At 42.7% G+C, this 17,176-nt stretch overlaps 1 protein-coding gene across 7 annotated transcripts in view; it reads left to right on the top strand.

Moving 5' to 3' along the window:
- The window catches only part of CLCN5 (chloride voltage-gated channel 5), a 155,198-nt gene extending 145,437 nt beyond the window's left edge, over nt 1-9,761 (top strand). For all 7 annotated transcript variants that reach the window (XM_025468637.3, XM_025468641.3, XM_025468639.3 and 4 more), the window contains 3 exons: nt 806-1,204; nt 1,356-1,572; nt 2,782-9,761. In XM_025468637.3, the coding sequence (XP_025324422.1) occupies nt 806-1,204; nt 1,356-1,572; nt 2,782-2,872 (707 nt within the window). In that variant the 3' untranslated portion in view covers nt 2,873-9,761. The remainder of the gene's footprint in view (nt 1-805; nt 1,205-1,355; nt 1,573-2,781) is intronic.
- Nucleotides 9,762-17,176: the final 7,415 nt, after the last annotated feature.

Genomic DNA, 17,176 nt, shown 5'->3' on the forward strand with positions numbered 1-17,176 from the left:
ATGATCAGAAACTTGGGTGAGGATATCTGCCCAAGAATGTTCAGCCCAGTATTATTTATGATAGCAAGAAATTGGAATCAACTAAATATGCACAGTAAGGGACTGGTTCAATGGCTTATAGTTGGCATAACCATGTAATGTTATACTATGGAGCTATTGAATGTGATGCTGATATTTAACATTGTTAAATGCAATGTTAATTAAATTTGTGATAATATGCAAAATGTTCCTGACATTTTGCATAAAGTGGAGGGAGGGGAGCACAGTGGGGATTAAACATACACTATGAGCTCACTTACAGAAAAACATGTATTTTTGCATAGTGAAAAACTTGAAAGAGTCACTCAGGATTTATACTCTGCATATTTCTAGGCAGTGAGCTTATGGATAATGACTTTATTTTATAGACTTTAAAAAACCATTTTCTGAGTTTTCAACAATGGCCTCTATGTTCCAGAGAACTTTTGTCCCAGTAGCATTACACAAATTATGGATATCTTTTGCAATTACTTTTATAATTGGGGGCAGGGGGTTAGAGAAAGAAACACACAAATAAGAAACAAAAGGAGAAAACTCTAGAAGGCCACTTATGCTTTTGTAGATGTTAATTTGAGAAATGTGACTCCTGTCCATCATAAACTTGCTTTGACACAGTTGCTAGGGTTTGTGTAGTAGTAGGGGAGACCTCCTCTTAGCAATGTTCTGGTAAGTAAGCTTTCCCCAGATGCGGGCCTCTCACAGGCCCTTAACTGCAATGAATCTGAACTTCCCCTGTTTTCAGTAACCTGTATCTGTTTCTTCGCAGGCGGGGTGACTCGGATGACTGTTTCTCTTGTTGTCATAATGTTTGAACTAACTGGTGGCTTGGAATACATTGTGCCTCTGATGGCTGCAGCCATGACGAGCAAGTGGGTGGCAGATGCCCTTGGGAGAGAGGGCATCTATGATGCCCACATTCGTCTTAACGGTTACCCCTTTCTTGAAGCCAAGGAAGAGTTTGCTCATAAGACCCTGGCAATGGATGTGATGAAGCCCCGGAGAAATGACCCTTTATTGACTGTCCTTACTCAGGACAGTATGACCGTGGAGGATGTAGAGACTGTCATCAGTGAAACCACTTACAGCGGCTTCCCAGTGGTGGTGTCCCGGGAGTCCCAAAGACTTGTGGGTTTTGTCCTCCGAAGAGACCTCATTATTTCAATTGGTAAGGATTTCAAAAAGAGGCTAATGGGACCCACTGTGGAAAGAAATAAATACGTGTGAAATGGGGGAAGGCACAGGGAGGATGGGACCAGTTTGAGGACATCAAAATAGAACTATTTTCAACTTCTTTTTTTCTCCTACTTTTCAAATAGAAAATGCTCGAAAAAAACAGGATGGGGTTGTGAGTACTTCCATCATTTATTTCACCGAGCATTCTCCTCCGATGCCACCATACACCCCACCCACTCTCAAGCTTCGGAACATCCTGGATCTCAGCCCCTTCACTGTGACTGACCTCACCCCCATGGAGATTGTAGTGGATATCTTCCGCAAGCTGGGACTGCGCCAGTGCCTGGTTACGCACAATGGGTGAGAGCTCCTTGGGGGAGGAAAGAAATTGTGAGAGGAAAGAGAAGGGAGGGAGATAAAGAGAGAAGAACCCAATTCATTTGAACATTAGTAGCACTTACAGGCCCTTTTGAAGTTCCAAGATGAAGATGGATGTGTTTCTTTTGTTGTAATTAATGGAAAAGGAGTTTGGGGGGGAGAAGGTATGTTTGAGAGATGTGAACTACTGGCTGCACGTTACAAATAATGCAGTTCCTCCTCCACAAAGGAAATGGCTGTGTCCTTTTGAATAGACAGCACTGCAGTTACGATGGTATTAGGTAATATATATATATATAGTATTTGGTCCTTACAGTACCTTTGCTATTATTATTTGAGGGTGAGAAAAAGCAAGTTTCAGTAGGTTTGAAGATCTACACAAGGGCCCCCAGTTAATATATAGTAGAGGTAGGCTTTAAACACAAGTCGTCAGATTCTCAAGGCCAAGGCTCTTTCTGGGATCTTTCTTATGCAGTAAAGGAAGCCCTGCTATTTTTATTGGAAAAGAAGGGAGGTTGAGGAGGAGGGTGGCTTTTTTTCTAAACATGGTATGTTAATCCAGCAATTGTATAAGAGTTTCACTCTCTAAAATTTCTAAATGTTGTAACAGATGTCTTGCAGGATTTGAATCAGCAAGGGGGCTTTCCCTAGCTTATTCATTCAACATTTACTGAATCCCTATTTTGTCCAAGAAAGTATTCCACTAGACTCCAAGGAGACACACAAAAAGATAAGGCCCTTCTGCCCCCTCAAGTAATATGCAGTGTCATAGGGGATCTGAGAACACATGAGTCCGTATTATACGACAGCAAACAGGACACATGCACAGAATCATGCCTGGTTGCCAGGAGGGCGCAGTCTCTGCTGGCTTGCAAGATCAGGGAAGGTGTCCTGGAAGAGGAGTGTTTGAGCGAGGTGGCCAAAGAGAAGATTCAGATATGTAGGGAATATTTAAGGCACAAGAAGTAGCGGGATGTGAGACCTGAAGTAAAAATGCTTGCAGTCTGTTTAGGGACCCATGCACTGCCCCATTTGCCTGGTGCATGAAACCTAGTTCTGTTATCTCCTCATCCTGTGGGTGTGGACAGTTCTTGAAGACAAGGTTGCAAAGGATCGGGGAGAAAAAGCATCACCTCTGAGAATGGTAACTGCACATTTATTTTTGTTTTGCTGTCTTGTTTTGCCTTTCAGGCGGTTGCTTGGAATCATTACCAAAAAGGATGTGTTAAAGCATATAGCACAGATGGCAAACCAAGATCCTGACTCCATTCTCTTCAATTAGAATCACAGGGTTGTGCTGGATATAAAACTGGAAGGACATTGCAGACCATGGATGTATTTTGTTAACTGGGTACCCAAAACACATTTCCCATGTTTGGATGGTGAAGTTATATTAGTGTGTTGTCTCTTTCCTATAAGTTAACCAGTTGCACTACATAATCTCTGGAATTTAATCTTCTCTTTAGTAAGAGAAAATACAGTTAGGCTTCTGTGATATTGCATTAGGAGGATTTCGTGAGAAAGTCAACAAGATTGCTATGGTTTAATTCTTTAATAAATTTTTAAAATATAATAATCATTAGCCAATATGCAATCACTGAAAACTATGCAAGAAAAATTCCAACCGTCCTGACCTATAGCCTGCAGGAAACTCATGAAAAAGTCACTTTTTTGGACTCTGTCATTGGTGGAAGATGAAGTGTAAACTAAGGGGCTTTGCTTTTCCAACCACAGAAAGGAAAGCCAGAAGGAAAATAGTAATGGTGTTTTCCAGACTGTGAAAAATTCAGTTCAAATATTATCTCGTTCCTGTTACAATATTTAGCATTATAGTTTGTGTGTGTGTGTGTGTACGTGTATGTTAATTTTAATATCTGATTATAAGACAATGCTGCTTTGGTTAACCTTCTCTAAACGAATTTAGAGAGGTTGACTTTTATAGCTTGCTTGTTCCTGGTACTCTTTTGAAGTGCACAAAGATAAGTTATGGAACTCTTCTCCTTGTCTGCATAAAGGGTAATTTTCCAGATGGTATTTGTTTAGCTCATAGACAAGGACTTTGCCATGAATTTGTTAGTAGCGAGGAATGATTTCTCCAGCTTCCTTGAAACTAATGATTAGTAAAGTTCTAAGCAAAGTCGATGACTAGGAGTTTCACATTTTTTGGGTGAGGTCCCAACTAATTCTCTTACCCAGATGCCACCTCCATGAGTGATGGTGCTTTAGGCTTCTGGAATATGTAAGAATAGTAAAGGGAACCAAGTTGAGACTGCATACTGATAATCCAGGGAAGATCCCGAGCTGAATCTGCACTCTCATGCATTCCTTTGTATAGACCACCAGTACTAAAATAACTGGGCACTCATGCCTCCTCCCAGTGTTAAGTACATATGACAGGCCAGTGTTGTCCCTGTGAACACGAATTTAGGCTTGGGGTACTTTCAAATTGATTCAAGGCATCAGGGTAAGATGGGCAGCTGCAACTCCCTTGGGGCTCATTAAAATTCTAAATGAAATGCAGAACCATCCTAAGACCCAGGGGTGTGGACAAGGCCTGGTGACACCAAAGGTGCTTGTATCCAATTGAAAAGGTGCCTGTCTCAATTTTCTACCACCTTTACCGCAGTAGAAAACCTCACACTGGAGGGACACCTGGTGGAATCACAGAGCCACCACCGTCATTCCCACACCGGTTTCTTTTTCTTGTGTTTTCCCCAAGTGCAGCTGCTCCTTCTTATTCCCCTCCATTCTTTCCCCCTCCTGCGCCTCAGTCCCCAGACCTCTCTTTGGGATTGAGTGCCATGCCTGGCTAACCATTCCTTTTTCAAGAACTGACTCCCAGGGTGAGTTAAGTTGTGAACCAGGGCTCAGCAACCTTAAGGCATGTGGACCAGAGGTAACGCACAGCCATTTGCTTTGCTGTGTAGTTCAGCTGCTGTCCCCAGGCCTCCCTCCCTTTCTTGTCGACTCCCCACAGCAGTGAGATTTAACTGCCAGGGCTGTGAGTGAGTTCAGCCTTTTCCTGTTCCACGTAGGAGTCTGTTTCCTTGCACTTTTTTTGCACCATCCTTCCAGCCTAGAACCAGCAGTCTCTCAGCATATCCTCCTCCACCCTCTGCCTGTCCTCCCCAAACACCTCAGGGTTCCTCCTTCTAAAAGTTGCTGAGCCCTGAATCTAGGTTCTTTTTTATTTTTTTTACCCCTAGTTCTTATCTTTCCAAAATCCGAAATTCTTTTATTGCTCAGAACTGGGTGGCCAAGGCTTGTACTGATTTTAATCTTTCAAATATCAAGGCAGTCACCAGAGTTCCTTTTTTTTTAAAGTATATCATGCTAACATTTTACTGAAAGAGAAAGAACTCTCTAGGTTATCTTGTCTTAGAGTCATGACTCAGTCACTTTATGTCTTTTGTCCCTTCTATGCCACTGATTTCCTCATATGAGATGAGGCTGTGTGCCAGACCACCCCCTGTGCATTGTGCAGAAATCATTCTTATCTGTAGATTTTTCGTTCACTACCTATCTTACTAGCCTTCCAGCAAAAGTTTGCAAAACAGGAAGTGTTAGTATTTCTGGTATTTGATGACAAAGGTTTGGTCGCCTTTCATAGCACAGCAGTGCTATGGAAGACGTTTGTGTCTGCCTTTTTGTTTCTTCTAGGCTCTGTTTTTGATTTCAGACAGATGAGCCAGTGTTAAGGTGCTACTTCAGAGAATTAATTCAAGAAATCAGATAACACTGTGCCAAGGTATACTTTCTAGATGCTAAGCACCGATTGGACCTCCAGAGAATAATATCCTTTTGATACCTCACTCCTGATAAATCTCATTCATTAACCTCAGCTTCTCAGGAATCCTTGTAACACATATGCTAGAAGTAGCTATAGTGTATGGTATTCGTTATATGTCCAATCCTATGGTTTGGCTCAAAGGTTGGCTAATTGTGGCTAGCGCTCTCTGCTAGACTGCTAGCTCAGCATCTAACACTCAAGAGTTTCTTGTCTTAAGGCAATGGAAAATGTTCTTTTTGCCATTGCAGATTCAGCAGTTGGGCAGACTTATCCAACAAACAGAGCTGATACAGGGAGGTCTGTCAGTAGTCTCAGGTGGCCACATACCTTAATGGCAAGAGACTAGATAATATGTGATTTAAAAAATTAATTTGAGTTGAGACTAGTCTGTTTGGGCACTGAGAAAAGAAAATTGCCCAACACTAGGGAAAGATCTACAAAAGAAGGCCAATAAGTGCTTCAAGAGAGTTAGGATTTTCCAAGGAAAAATATCTGGTAGGCATCCAGCCATGAAAGCAGTGGGAGTCTATAGGTTTGTAGAAGTCTAGCTGCTATACTTTGTAGAGTCAGATCTTCAATGTAAAGAATTAAGCCGAAGCAGTTCACGTGTGGTTATACCACTGGAGGGAGGAAGCAGGGGATTAAAAATGCAAACTAATGGCCACTCTCAAGGTCATTTCTATTTAGATGTTTGTTCAGACCTCTCCTCTTTTCTGGCCCTGGCTTCCTTTCTGGCACCAGCCAGCTGTGCAGTAGAAGTGGTATAATCCACAGAACTGATATCCTCTGGTGGATAATCTGACATTGATGACACTTTGGATTTGCCAGCTGGCAGAGCAAACCATTAATTTGCTGGTTGAACAGCAAAGCAGTTCAGTTGTTTTGGCATCAGAGGCTGAATCTGAACCCCTTATGGGAAGAGCACAGCACAGTATAAATTTCTCTAGCAAGTCTCCATTTCTGTTTGAACACAAGAAAAAATAAGTAATGGGGATTTAGTGTGGTCTAAGGCTGTGAAGTAATTCTTAACCATGATCTTTTCTTTTTTAAAGGTGGGGAGGGGTGGAGGGAGAGGGAGAGAGAGAATCTTAAGCAGGCTCCACACCCAGTATGGAGCTCGATGCAGGGCTTGATCTTACAACCCCTTATCTCCCCAAGATCATGACCTGAGCTGAAATCAAGAGTTGGACCCTTAACTGACTGAGCCACCCAGGTGCCCCTTAACCCTGATCTTATGAACTTATTCAAGTATGGGGGGAGCAAATATGTTTCTAAAAACTTGTCACGCAGTAGAGTCCATCATGCAAAGTAATCATTGCATGTGATATGTTTTAAGTATTTGAATCACCTGTCCCTGCTGGGTCTCAATCTTGGTTTGTTTTGTGGGGTGTGAATAGGGGGGTGAGCTTGTCACCCCACAGTATCTTTTTGTTTTTTTAATCACAAGGAGTGCAATTTTTGAAGTTGAGTTTTTAATGATAGTGAAGACAATAGTGAGAATTTGAAATGGCTAGTGTGTTTTATATTACCAAAGTGCTTACTGATGACTGCCCACATTGCTACCCATCAGTTCAGAGAAAGCAGGAGAACATTTTTCAGGGTGGTCCACAGAGTATTGAGCTCCTAAAAACCCTGAGAAAAACTAGAAAATTAGAAAGTAAATGGGAAGTATAATATTCAGTCCTTAAAAAAGATAGATGTCTAAATATGTGGTCTAAACTTAAGTGTCCTCAAACCTTGATTTTTTTTTTTAAACCACCTCTGGGTTTGCCTGGATTCCTCCTGGAGAGAGCTGGAAGACGGGGCAGTGGAAAACCCCTAGTAAGAAAATACGTGAGTTCTCACAAGATGGTGGGAGGAAGGCCATCCTATGCCCCAAGCCATACATCCTAACATTTATAAACTGTTTGATCATATGCCTCAGGTAGAGAAAACATCACGTAGCCTTTCAAAAACCAGGTTTTGCAAGCAGAGGAGAGGCTCAAAGCAGCATTTGGCTGGAGGCAGTCTACTTTTTTGCAGAGGGCTGACCCACGAAGAGAAGGAAGGAGGGCAGTGACTACTTGTCATTGCCTAAATGATAAGCTTTAGGTAGATTGTCTTGAATTTTGAAAGCAAAATATTTTTTAAATCTATATTTTAGCCTCCCTAGAATGTACTTATTGTGTATTAAAGAGAAAAAAGGTAAGGGTTTCTCAGATCAGAGCTCAGGGAGCTGTGTAAATTTACAGTGAAATTAATGTAATGGACCTGTGGTGGCCACTCAGTTTTGCTTTGCCTCAGTTTCGGTTATTTGCTCTCAGGAGAGAAGTTCCTGGAATAATAGGTGTTAGCAACTTCACGTGATTCCACAGATGTTGGCAGGCCACAGTCTCATTTTGGAACATCTGGATCTGGGGAGTTGTGAGGTGATGTAGGGAGCAAAATTGATTTTTCCACTGTGTAGTCTGATTTTTTCCAAATCACCCAAGAAAGAAAGAATCTGATGTGCTGGGTTTGCATTTCTTGGATGGGGCCTATCAGGTCACCCTGCCCAGTCCCACAGTCATAAATTCCTACCTCTCAGTTCCTGCCAAAGGGTCTTCAGCCTCTGTGTACACTAATTAAATGGAATGCCTTGCCTAAAGTTTGGCCTTTTAAAAGAGAAACAGTGCATGTGATGGTATAAAAATATGAGGGTTTTAAAAAAAATGGTCTTGGCCTCTCCTCTTTCTCCCCTCTCTTTTTCCTGTCACTCCTTTCCCCACCCCCAAATTCAGATTTCTCTCAGCTATTAACAAGCATGTTGTTTTGAATGTGGACCTTGCAGGGAGGGACAACAGCATCATTCCGAGAACAGAGAATGGAAGATATTTCTGAGCTGATGGGCTGAGCAGGGATCTGCTCCACCATTAGGGGCCAGAGCTGGTGGTATTTATTGAGAGCGTTGAGGGCTTTTAGTATCTCAAGGCAGACATATGAAGTATTCATTGCTAAGCCTTATTATTATCTACTAGTCCAAATCTGTTGAAAATCAGAGGCAGCCTGGTATTTGGTGAGTGAAATGCCATCTGGCAACACGGAGACAAGGAAGTGGCCTGAGATTGTTTTATCAGAGTGGGAATGTTCGAGCTCATCATATTGCATGTACCTCAAGATATATGGTCCTTCAAGAGTGCTCATTTCCCCCTGTCCATTTGACTTCAGCCCTTTTCTCCCTCCTTTCTCTCCCTTTGCCCTGCCTTTTCAGTACTCAGCTTTTTAATAAGTATTTACATTTTTATTATTATATTTGGTCCTTTAGGATTATGTAATGATTAAGAAATCAATTTCATTCTATATTTTTAAAAATGATATGTTTAATATTTTGTTCTTTTAAACTGTCTTTTGAAGCTCTGCTGCTAACCAAGTATAGGCCAGAGAGGAGTAGGGCCTGACAGACGGCACCCTGGTCCTGTCACCTAATAATGACATCGATGTCATTCTTTATTTGACCAGGGCCAGCCTCCTGCTCTTACCTCTGTCCATTCACTTCTTGCCCTGTGAAAACTCTTACCTGTCAGATGAGCCAGTGAGGCTAGGAGGATCAGAAAAGCCAGGTTCTAGCCCACAGGCCACTATATGAGTTCTCTGTAGTATGCTCATTCATAGGGCCGGCTCCAACCACAGTAGCCAAAGAAAACCTGCCCAACTCAACATTTTAGTTCCTAAGCACTGGTAAGAGTTCAGCCAAAGCCAGTGTATATAGATAGCAGTAGTAGCTGGGCATATACCGAAACTAGCATCAACCAAAGCCGATATAGCCTGAGTTTCTAAAGGAAGCTTGGTGCTGAGCTGTTCAGAGCAATTATTTATTGGAGTGTTGCCAACCCTTAAGTCATGCTTTCTTAGCTTTATTCTAGCTTGCAGAGATGTTGGCCCCCACTTATAGGCACAGTGTGTACCAAAGCTATGGCTTACTGTTCACTTCGTTTTGCTCCCTGGTCATGCATAGTAACATAGTCTAAAAAGGAAGACATGGGCTGGGGAGTTAGGAGACCTGGTTTCTATTCCCTATGCTTCTACTAACTAGCCTTGAGATCTTAACCGCTCTGTGCCTCCATGTTCCCATCTGCAAAATGGGGATAGCGTTAATTGCCCTACCTACCTCACAGGGTTGTTGTGAGGATAAACTGAGACAATGAATGGAAAGTACTTTAACAAGTAAGTGCTATGCAAATTGTAAGACATGGAAACAATCATGTTAAAGGCAATGGAATGGACATTGGACATTGGCAGAAGGGTTAATGGGATCGTCCAGCCCTTTCTCTGTGTGGCATAAACCCGGGTCGCCATTGCTTTATACATTTTCACTTAGCACAGATTTGTAATTATGCATGTAATAAAGCACAGCCTTATCCAACCTGGTGTCTGGTGTGTTTTTAAAGGGGGGCATGGTTGCGGGGGTGTTGAGGGAGGATAGTATAAAAGGTACCTGCAAAATCCTACCAGCAGGCTCATTTCTTAAAATGATTTATTAGATACTTAATTATTTTTACAAGTACAGATTCAGTAACACTTTTTACAATAAGGAAACAAATGAGGGGCAGCTTGCGTCTTCTGAGGGATTCCAGATACCTCATTCATTATGGCTACTTAAATGATCCTGCCTCATACATTGGTGATCCTTTCCTGATGGCATGAGGATTAACTGGGAGCTGTATTTTTTCCTCCCTTTTTGAGCTTTTAGTGATTAAGATGATGGGCTTTGACAGGCCTCCTGCCTGTAGTCATTCCTTGCCAGGAGGATGATGGGTGATCAAATGTTCCTCCAGTGAAAAGTAAGGCTAGTCCTACCCTCTTTGTGGTGTGTTGGGATTAAAATGTCTTCTGTGAGAAACCCTCTTAGGTGACCAAGGAGGGGGTCTTTTGGGGAGGTGGTTGAACATACAAACATTTCCTTTTAACACTTTTGTGGAACACAGAAAACAACCTCAAAGTCTGGCTTTCCTACTTTCTCTATTTTTCTTGCATCTGATTCCTCCTTCCCCTTTCCATGAGCCAGACCCCTAATAAGGCAATTTACCAGGTGTCCAACTCTTTGGTTTTTTTTTAAATTTTTTTAATTTTTTATTTATTTTATGATAGTCACAGAGAGAGAGAGAGAGGCAGAGACATAGGTAGAGGGAGAAGCAGGCTCCATGCACCGGGAGCCCGACGTGGGATTCGATCCCAGGTCTCCAGGATTGCGCCCTGGGCCAAAGGCAGGCACTAAACTGCGCCACCCAGGGTTCCCTCCAACTCTTTGTTTAAGAATTTCTCCAGTTGGTATCCAATCACATCTGCTGTGGTGTTGACTTGTTGCTACCGAGAACTTTAATGCTTTTGACCTATTTGATATCATTTTAGGAAGGACACCTCTACAAAGGTAACTTCCTCATAAGCCTGAAATTCCACAAAGAAATTTGGGTTTCTGAGGTCATTTATCATTTTCCTGGACCCCTTCCACACTATCACCATCCCTACCTCTAAATATCTTTGGAGAAAAAAAACATCTAGGTGTTACCAGCCATCAACAACTTACTATGAATTACAGTTCCACATCTGGTCGCTGTAGGGCTCATATAAAAGTGGCTTTGATGGAGTATAAGGTGGTACATACAGACCAATCCATCATTTAGTACAGGAGAGGCCCAGAGAAACACCTGGAATTGACCACCAGATGTCAGTGCAATCATTAAGATACTGATGTAGGTATGGTTTGGTCAAAAGGGAACTATGAGGGTAGGTGAGGCAAGAACCATGAATTCAGACTTACAGCTAGATGGTGGGGATACAAAATTCAATCACAAGGTATTTAGCAGACATTCTCTCTTTTTAAAGATTTTATTTATTCATGACAGAGAGAGAGAGAGAAAGAGGCAGGCAGAGACATAGGCAGAGGGAGAAGCAGGCTCCATGCAGGAGCCTGACGTGGGACTCGATCCTGAGACTCCAGGATCATGCCGTGGGCCGAAGGCAGACGCTAAACCACTGAGCCACCCAGGTGTCCCAACATTCTCTTTTTAGTGTACATAATAAACTTCATGCTGTTCTTATTATTAAGAAATGCTTTTCTTATTAAATCAGTCACATGGCAGTCCCTACTTTAAGGAGCTCATTGTCCTGGTGTCTGAAAGTTGTAGTTCCTTTCTCAAAGCAATGTCCTAGGATAAAAGGAGGAAGGAAGGACTCCAGTTTCTCCCTTGCTGGAATGGCCAGATATTGTGTGATTAGGACACTTTTGACAATGGGATGGTGGTGTTGATAATTACCCAGGGACAATAGGTGTAGCCTGGAACTACTACCCGTGTCTTAGTTTGGGCTCTGCTATAACAAATTATCATAGATCGGGTGGCTTAGAAACAACAGAAATTTATTTCCCACAGATCTGGAGACTGGAAGTCCAAGATCAGGATGCCAGCTTGGTTGGTCCTGGTGAGAGCCCCTCACCCAGGTCACAGTCTAGCAGCTTCTCATTGTATCCTCACATGGCAGAAAAAGAGAGAGTTTTCTGGAGTCCCTTTTTAAAGGGCATTCATCCTGTCCACGAGGGCTTCACCCTCCTGACCTCATCACCTTCTAAAGGCCCCTCCTCCAAATACCATCACAGTGGAAATTAGGATTTCAACATATGGACTTGGGAGGCAAACAAACATCCAGTTCCTGACACTAGGCAAAGCAAGAAGTAGAGTTATTCTCTTTCCCAGGGATCTCCAGCGCTTGGCCTTTGGACTCCATCTAGCTCCAGGCCTCCCAGGCTCCTTCCCTAGGAGCTCAGACTCTGCCCTTTCCTGGGGCTCCCAAGACCCCTCTCTTGGCCTCTCTTCCCTCCTTCATAATAAGCAATCCCATCTTAATGCTAGAGGGTGTGAGGTAAGAGAGTTGTTTGAACAACCACAAGTAAAAAAAAGTCTTATTCTCAAAAATAATAGAGCAGAGAGCAACATTCAGGGTAGGAAAAAGACATGTTTGGCTTTTTGCTCCCCTTAGGTAGGCTTCCTTAAGCTGCGGAGTTGAAGAGGTTCCCTGTCTGTACATTACCCAGTGTTAGTGTCTCTCAGACATTTTAGGATCTCAATTCAAGAGGCTGCAGATGGAATAGAAGACAGATAGAATGGGAAAAGCATAGGTTTTGGAACCAGAGGGCCTAGACTTGAGGCTTATTGCAAGGGAATTTTTGCCTTTCTGGATTAAACAAAACTTTGGATCTCTAACATTGGCCCTAGAGAAAGTCTCTCCTTGAAAAGCGATAAAAGGGGCTTCTGGATCTCACAGTATGGTTTTGAGTTCCATAGGATTCTCCTTACCATTGAGGCCATTTTTCTGGTTATTTCTCTGGCCTAGGGGTGTGTGGGCGATCACTACTCTTTAAAAGATTCTGACCTGAGTGTGCCTCTATAGCAAAGCTGGGATGGAGGTAGAATTTTTAATTTAAAAGCTCAGGGAAAATAAAAGGGAGCCAAAGTGATGTGCAACAAGCACATCCGACTTGTCGTGACTACGCATCAGAATCATCTGAATTAGGTTTTAAGAAATAGATTCCTGGAGGTTTGGTGCTACGTCTTGGACTGGTATTTGGAAAACCATACAAGAGTATGACAGACCTCACCCTCTGCCCCCATATCCTGAAGCCTTATCAGCCTCCTACATGGTGGGCACCATCTTCTCACCGCCTGGGAGAACTCATTGTCTCACTTGTTCACTCTTGTGTCCCAAGGACCAGATACAAGGCCCAGCACAGAGTGGGACCTTCAACGATACAGTACTAGTGGGATGGCTGTTTGTGTAAAGTTTGCCTTCTTTAGCTCCTGTTTCCTGCTTGAAGATGTGTCTCTTCCCTAGATGTACACCACCTTTCAGGGACACCGCTCTTACCCACCACAAGCAGTTCTTCAATCTTATAAGTCACAGCCTAATAATCACCATCTCATACACCCCTTGGTAAGTGATGGAAGGCATGTTTATTTCAGGCTCTGCTACTTGTTGGGCTCATGATTTGACCTCTCTTAGCCTCAGGAACCTCATCCATAAAGTAGGAATGATAATTAAAAACTGCCTCCTTGGATTGTTGAGATGAATTGAAACTGGGTATAAAACTGGGCTTTACAAGTTTACTATACAAACATCGTTGCTATTCAATTGTCATGAGGGCTAAAGGAAAATGTATGAGAATAGTCAGTTCATAACCAGTGTTTATTGGGTGCCACTAGGCAGTAGGGATTCAATGGAAGGAAAAAACAGGCCCATTTCCTAGATGGCAATCCAAATCACAATTTAGAATGGCATAAACTAGCAGTCTATTCTAGTGACAGAATATTTTTTCCAAGTCCAGTATCTATGGGCTTGGTAGCCTTTCCTGAATATTAGCAGAATCTTGGCACCTCCCCTCCCACCAAAATATTTCCTGATTATTTCTGCCTCTGAGACTCTGGAATACGGCACTGAATCAGGACATCCCAGGTACACTTGAACCAATCAGCTAAGGTTCTCAAGAACCATGCACCCACTTCATTCCCTCTGGCTCTAATCCCCACTTGGCCACATCTGAGGTTGGCAAAGTCACCTGGAGAACTATTCCTCACCCCAGATACCACCCAGCCTGACAAAGCCAATTGTACTGCTTCCCTCCTTGCCTGTCCTCCAGCCTAACTCCTCTTTCCAGTGCCAATCATGAAACAAAAACTCCATTGTATATGGGTGAATACCAATGGATATGGCTGTGTGTACACAGAGAGTGGAGGGGAAGGTTGTCTACTCTAACAGCAATGTATTAGAAATGCTTTGTTATACAGATACCCTTGAACTTCACAACAAACCCTTGAAACAGGGGAGGAAACTAAGACTAAGACTGGGTTGTGATTTGTTCAGTATCTCAGAGCCAGGAAGTGTTGTAACAGAAACTGGAGCTCAATGTTTTTTTTATCTCAAGTCCAGTGATCTTTCTTCTGCTAATCTTGCGGCTAAGTGCCATTCACCCTTGACCATTTCTGGGCCAGTTTATGGGAAGGAGGTAATAGGAGCCTGTTTGGGCAGTTGGCCTAGTGTTAAGAATTTACTGTGGGTAAGAATCCATGTAGAGACGTGTAGAGATTATCAGAAACAATTCTAGGAAGGGGATCTCCAAAAGTTTCTTTTAAAATGTGGATGTGTAAAGAGTGAGATATGGGAATGGAGACGGATGGGGGCAAACTGTCTGGGAGCCTGTATTTGCTGATTTACCTCTGTTGGTATTATTTGACGTTTTTGCCGAGAGCTTGTATCACTTTTATAATTTGTTTTAATGTAAACATCCAGGAAAGAAAACAGTCTTTTTATATGAAGTTATAAGGATGTGTTCATCTCGTCAGTTGGAAGCTAAATTTGTTTTTCCTGTGAACTAACGATAGACAATGAAAACTAAAGCCTCAGGTCCAGTAAGTGGTTGTTATGAGAATTCCCATCCCTAGCAGGGGGGCCATATGACTCATGCAGGCACAGGAGGCTGTTTTCTCTCATAATCTAACATAGCAGCCAGAATCATCCTTTCAAAACATAAATCATATCATGCTACTTGCTTGATTTGAAACCCTTTGGTGACCTCCCATTACAACCAGAGCAAATCCAAACCCCTTACCATGGCCTCTGAGGCCTTCCATAACCCTTCATCTGGCCTGTCTTGCTAACCTCATGTTATACGTTGAGTTATTTCTACCTGAAATTGATATGTTAAAGTCTTAACCCCCAGAACCTTGGAATGTGACCTTATTGGAAATAGGGTTGTTGCAAATGTAATTACCTAAATTAGTATGAGGTCATCCTGCAGTAATCCCATATGGCCAGTGCTCTTATAAGAAGAAAAAATTTGGAGACAAGCACACATACAGGGAGAGTCCCATGTGAGATGAAAGCAGAGATCAAGGTGATGCTTCTAGAAGGTATGTCAAAGATTGCCAGAAAACGATCAGAAGCTAGAAGAGAGACATGAACAGATTCTCCCTCGTAGCCTCAGAAGGAGCCCTACCCTGCCAACACCATGATCTCGGACTTCTGGCCTCCAGAACTGAGACGGTGCATTTTTGTGAAGCCTCCTGGTTTGTGGGACTGCTTTAGTATAGCAGTCCTAGCAAACGAACACACCTCATCTCTCAGCACTTAATCCCCTACTCGTACTCGCTCTTAGCATGCTATCTTCTTTTTTTTCAATTTGTCACACACCCAGTTTATTCCTGCCTCAGGATCTTTGCACTAGTTGTTTCACTTCTCTCCAACGTATGTCCCCCAGACTTTCACATAAATAGCTCCTTCTCATTATTCAGCTTAAATGTCCTCTGTTTCAGCAGCTATCCTTGACCTCCCAGTCATTCTTAATTACTTTGTGCTCTTTTTTCTCCTCTGTACCCATCATTATCTGATGTTTTCTTGTGTGTTTGTTTATAGTATATCCCCCCAATTAGAATGTAAGTGCCATAGGGAGTTTGTTCACCATTGTATCCCTGGCTTCTACCTAGACATGCTGGCATGCTATAGGCACTCAGTAAATATTTGTTAAATGAGTGAATGAGTGGGACGAGTTCTTTACTGATACATTCATTTGTGAAGCATTTGTTGAATCTCTACTACTTGACAGCCACTGTGTTAGAACTCACGGCACAAAGGCAAATAAGATAGGATCCCTGCTCTTAGGCTTTCTAACAGTCTGTGGCTACTCCCAGGCCCCAATCCTGGTGCAGAAGAAGGAGCATGGTCTTTGGAGTCTGACGGGTCTGAGTTCATATCCTATCTCTGTCACTTACTAGCTGTGTGATCCTGGGCAAGGCACCTAACCTCACTGTACCTCAGTAATTTCTTTTGAAATGCAGTATTCTTGGGCAGCCCAGGTGGCTCAGTGGTTTAGCGCTGCCTTTGGCCCAGAGTGTGATCCTGGGGACCTGGGATTGAGTCCCATGTCAGGCTCCCTGCATGGAGCCTGCTTCTCCCTCTGCCTGTGTCTCTGCCTCTCTCTCTGTGTGTGTGTCTCTCATGAATAAATAAATACATCTTTAAAAAAAAGAAATGCAGTAATCTCTTTTGAAATCTCTTTCTGCCCCAGAAAGTTGTGGTAAGGAATTAAATGGGATAAATAATGTGTGTTGAAAGCTAAGCAGTGTCTGATACCGAGGAGATACTTTTAAAAATGGCATTCTACCTCTACTATAATTAGAAAACCATGGTCAGTCTGCTTACAGCTATTTGCCTCCCTTTGGGGGAAATTAACAATTCCCCAAGACAGCAGTAGAAATAAGTCAGCATAAAGGGAGCCCCTGGGGGGTAGGCCCCGTGCTTCTATCAGGGATCTCTGAGGAGCCATCCAGGCGGAGGAGCTACGTATCGGAAGTAAAATCCAACCTGTTTTCCTTCATGTCCCAATATATGTGGTAGTCATTCAATCATGTGTTCATCCATTCATTTATTTAACAACTACTTACTGAACATCGATTCTATTTCAGGCACTGTGCTGAGTGCTGTGTATAGAGTAGCAAAAAACATAGATATGGTTTTTGTCTTCACAGGGCTTGTAGTCTGGTGGAGGTTGTTTCTGTTTCGTTTTCCATGTTCTTCTTCATCAAATATTTATTGGGCCTGGCAGTTTTTCTCTATCTAGTGGGGAATGGTGACCACGGTCACCAGTCATTATGCCACGACCAGCTATTACTCCAGATGAACTAGTGGTCTTGGATCTGGGGGAGGTATAGGCAATGGTGTTTGTCTTTGGGATTTTGTGGGCTTGGGAACCCTCTGAAAATTATCTTTAAAAAGGTTCCACATATTGAGTCCTTG

The sequence above is a fragment of the Canis lupus genome, chromosome X, assembly GCF_003254725.2.
Source record: "Canis lupus dingo isolate Sandy chromosome X, ASM325472v2, whole genome shotgun sequence".
In the NCBI taxonomy this organism is placed as follows: Eukaryota; Metazoa; Chordata; class Mammalia; order Carnivora; family Canidae; genus Canis; species Canis lupus.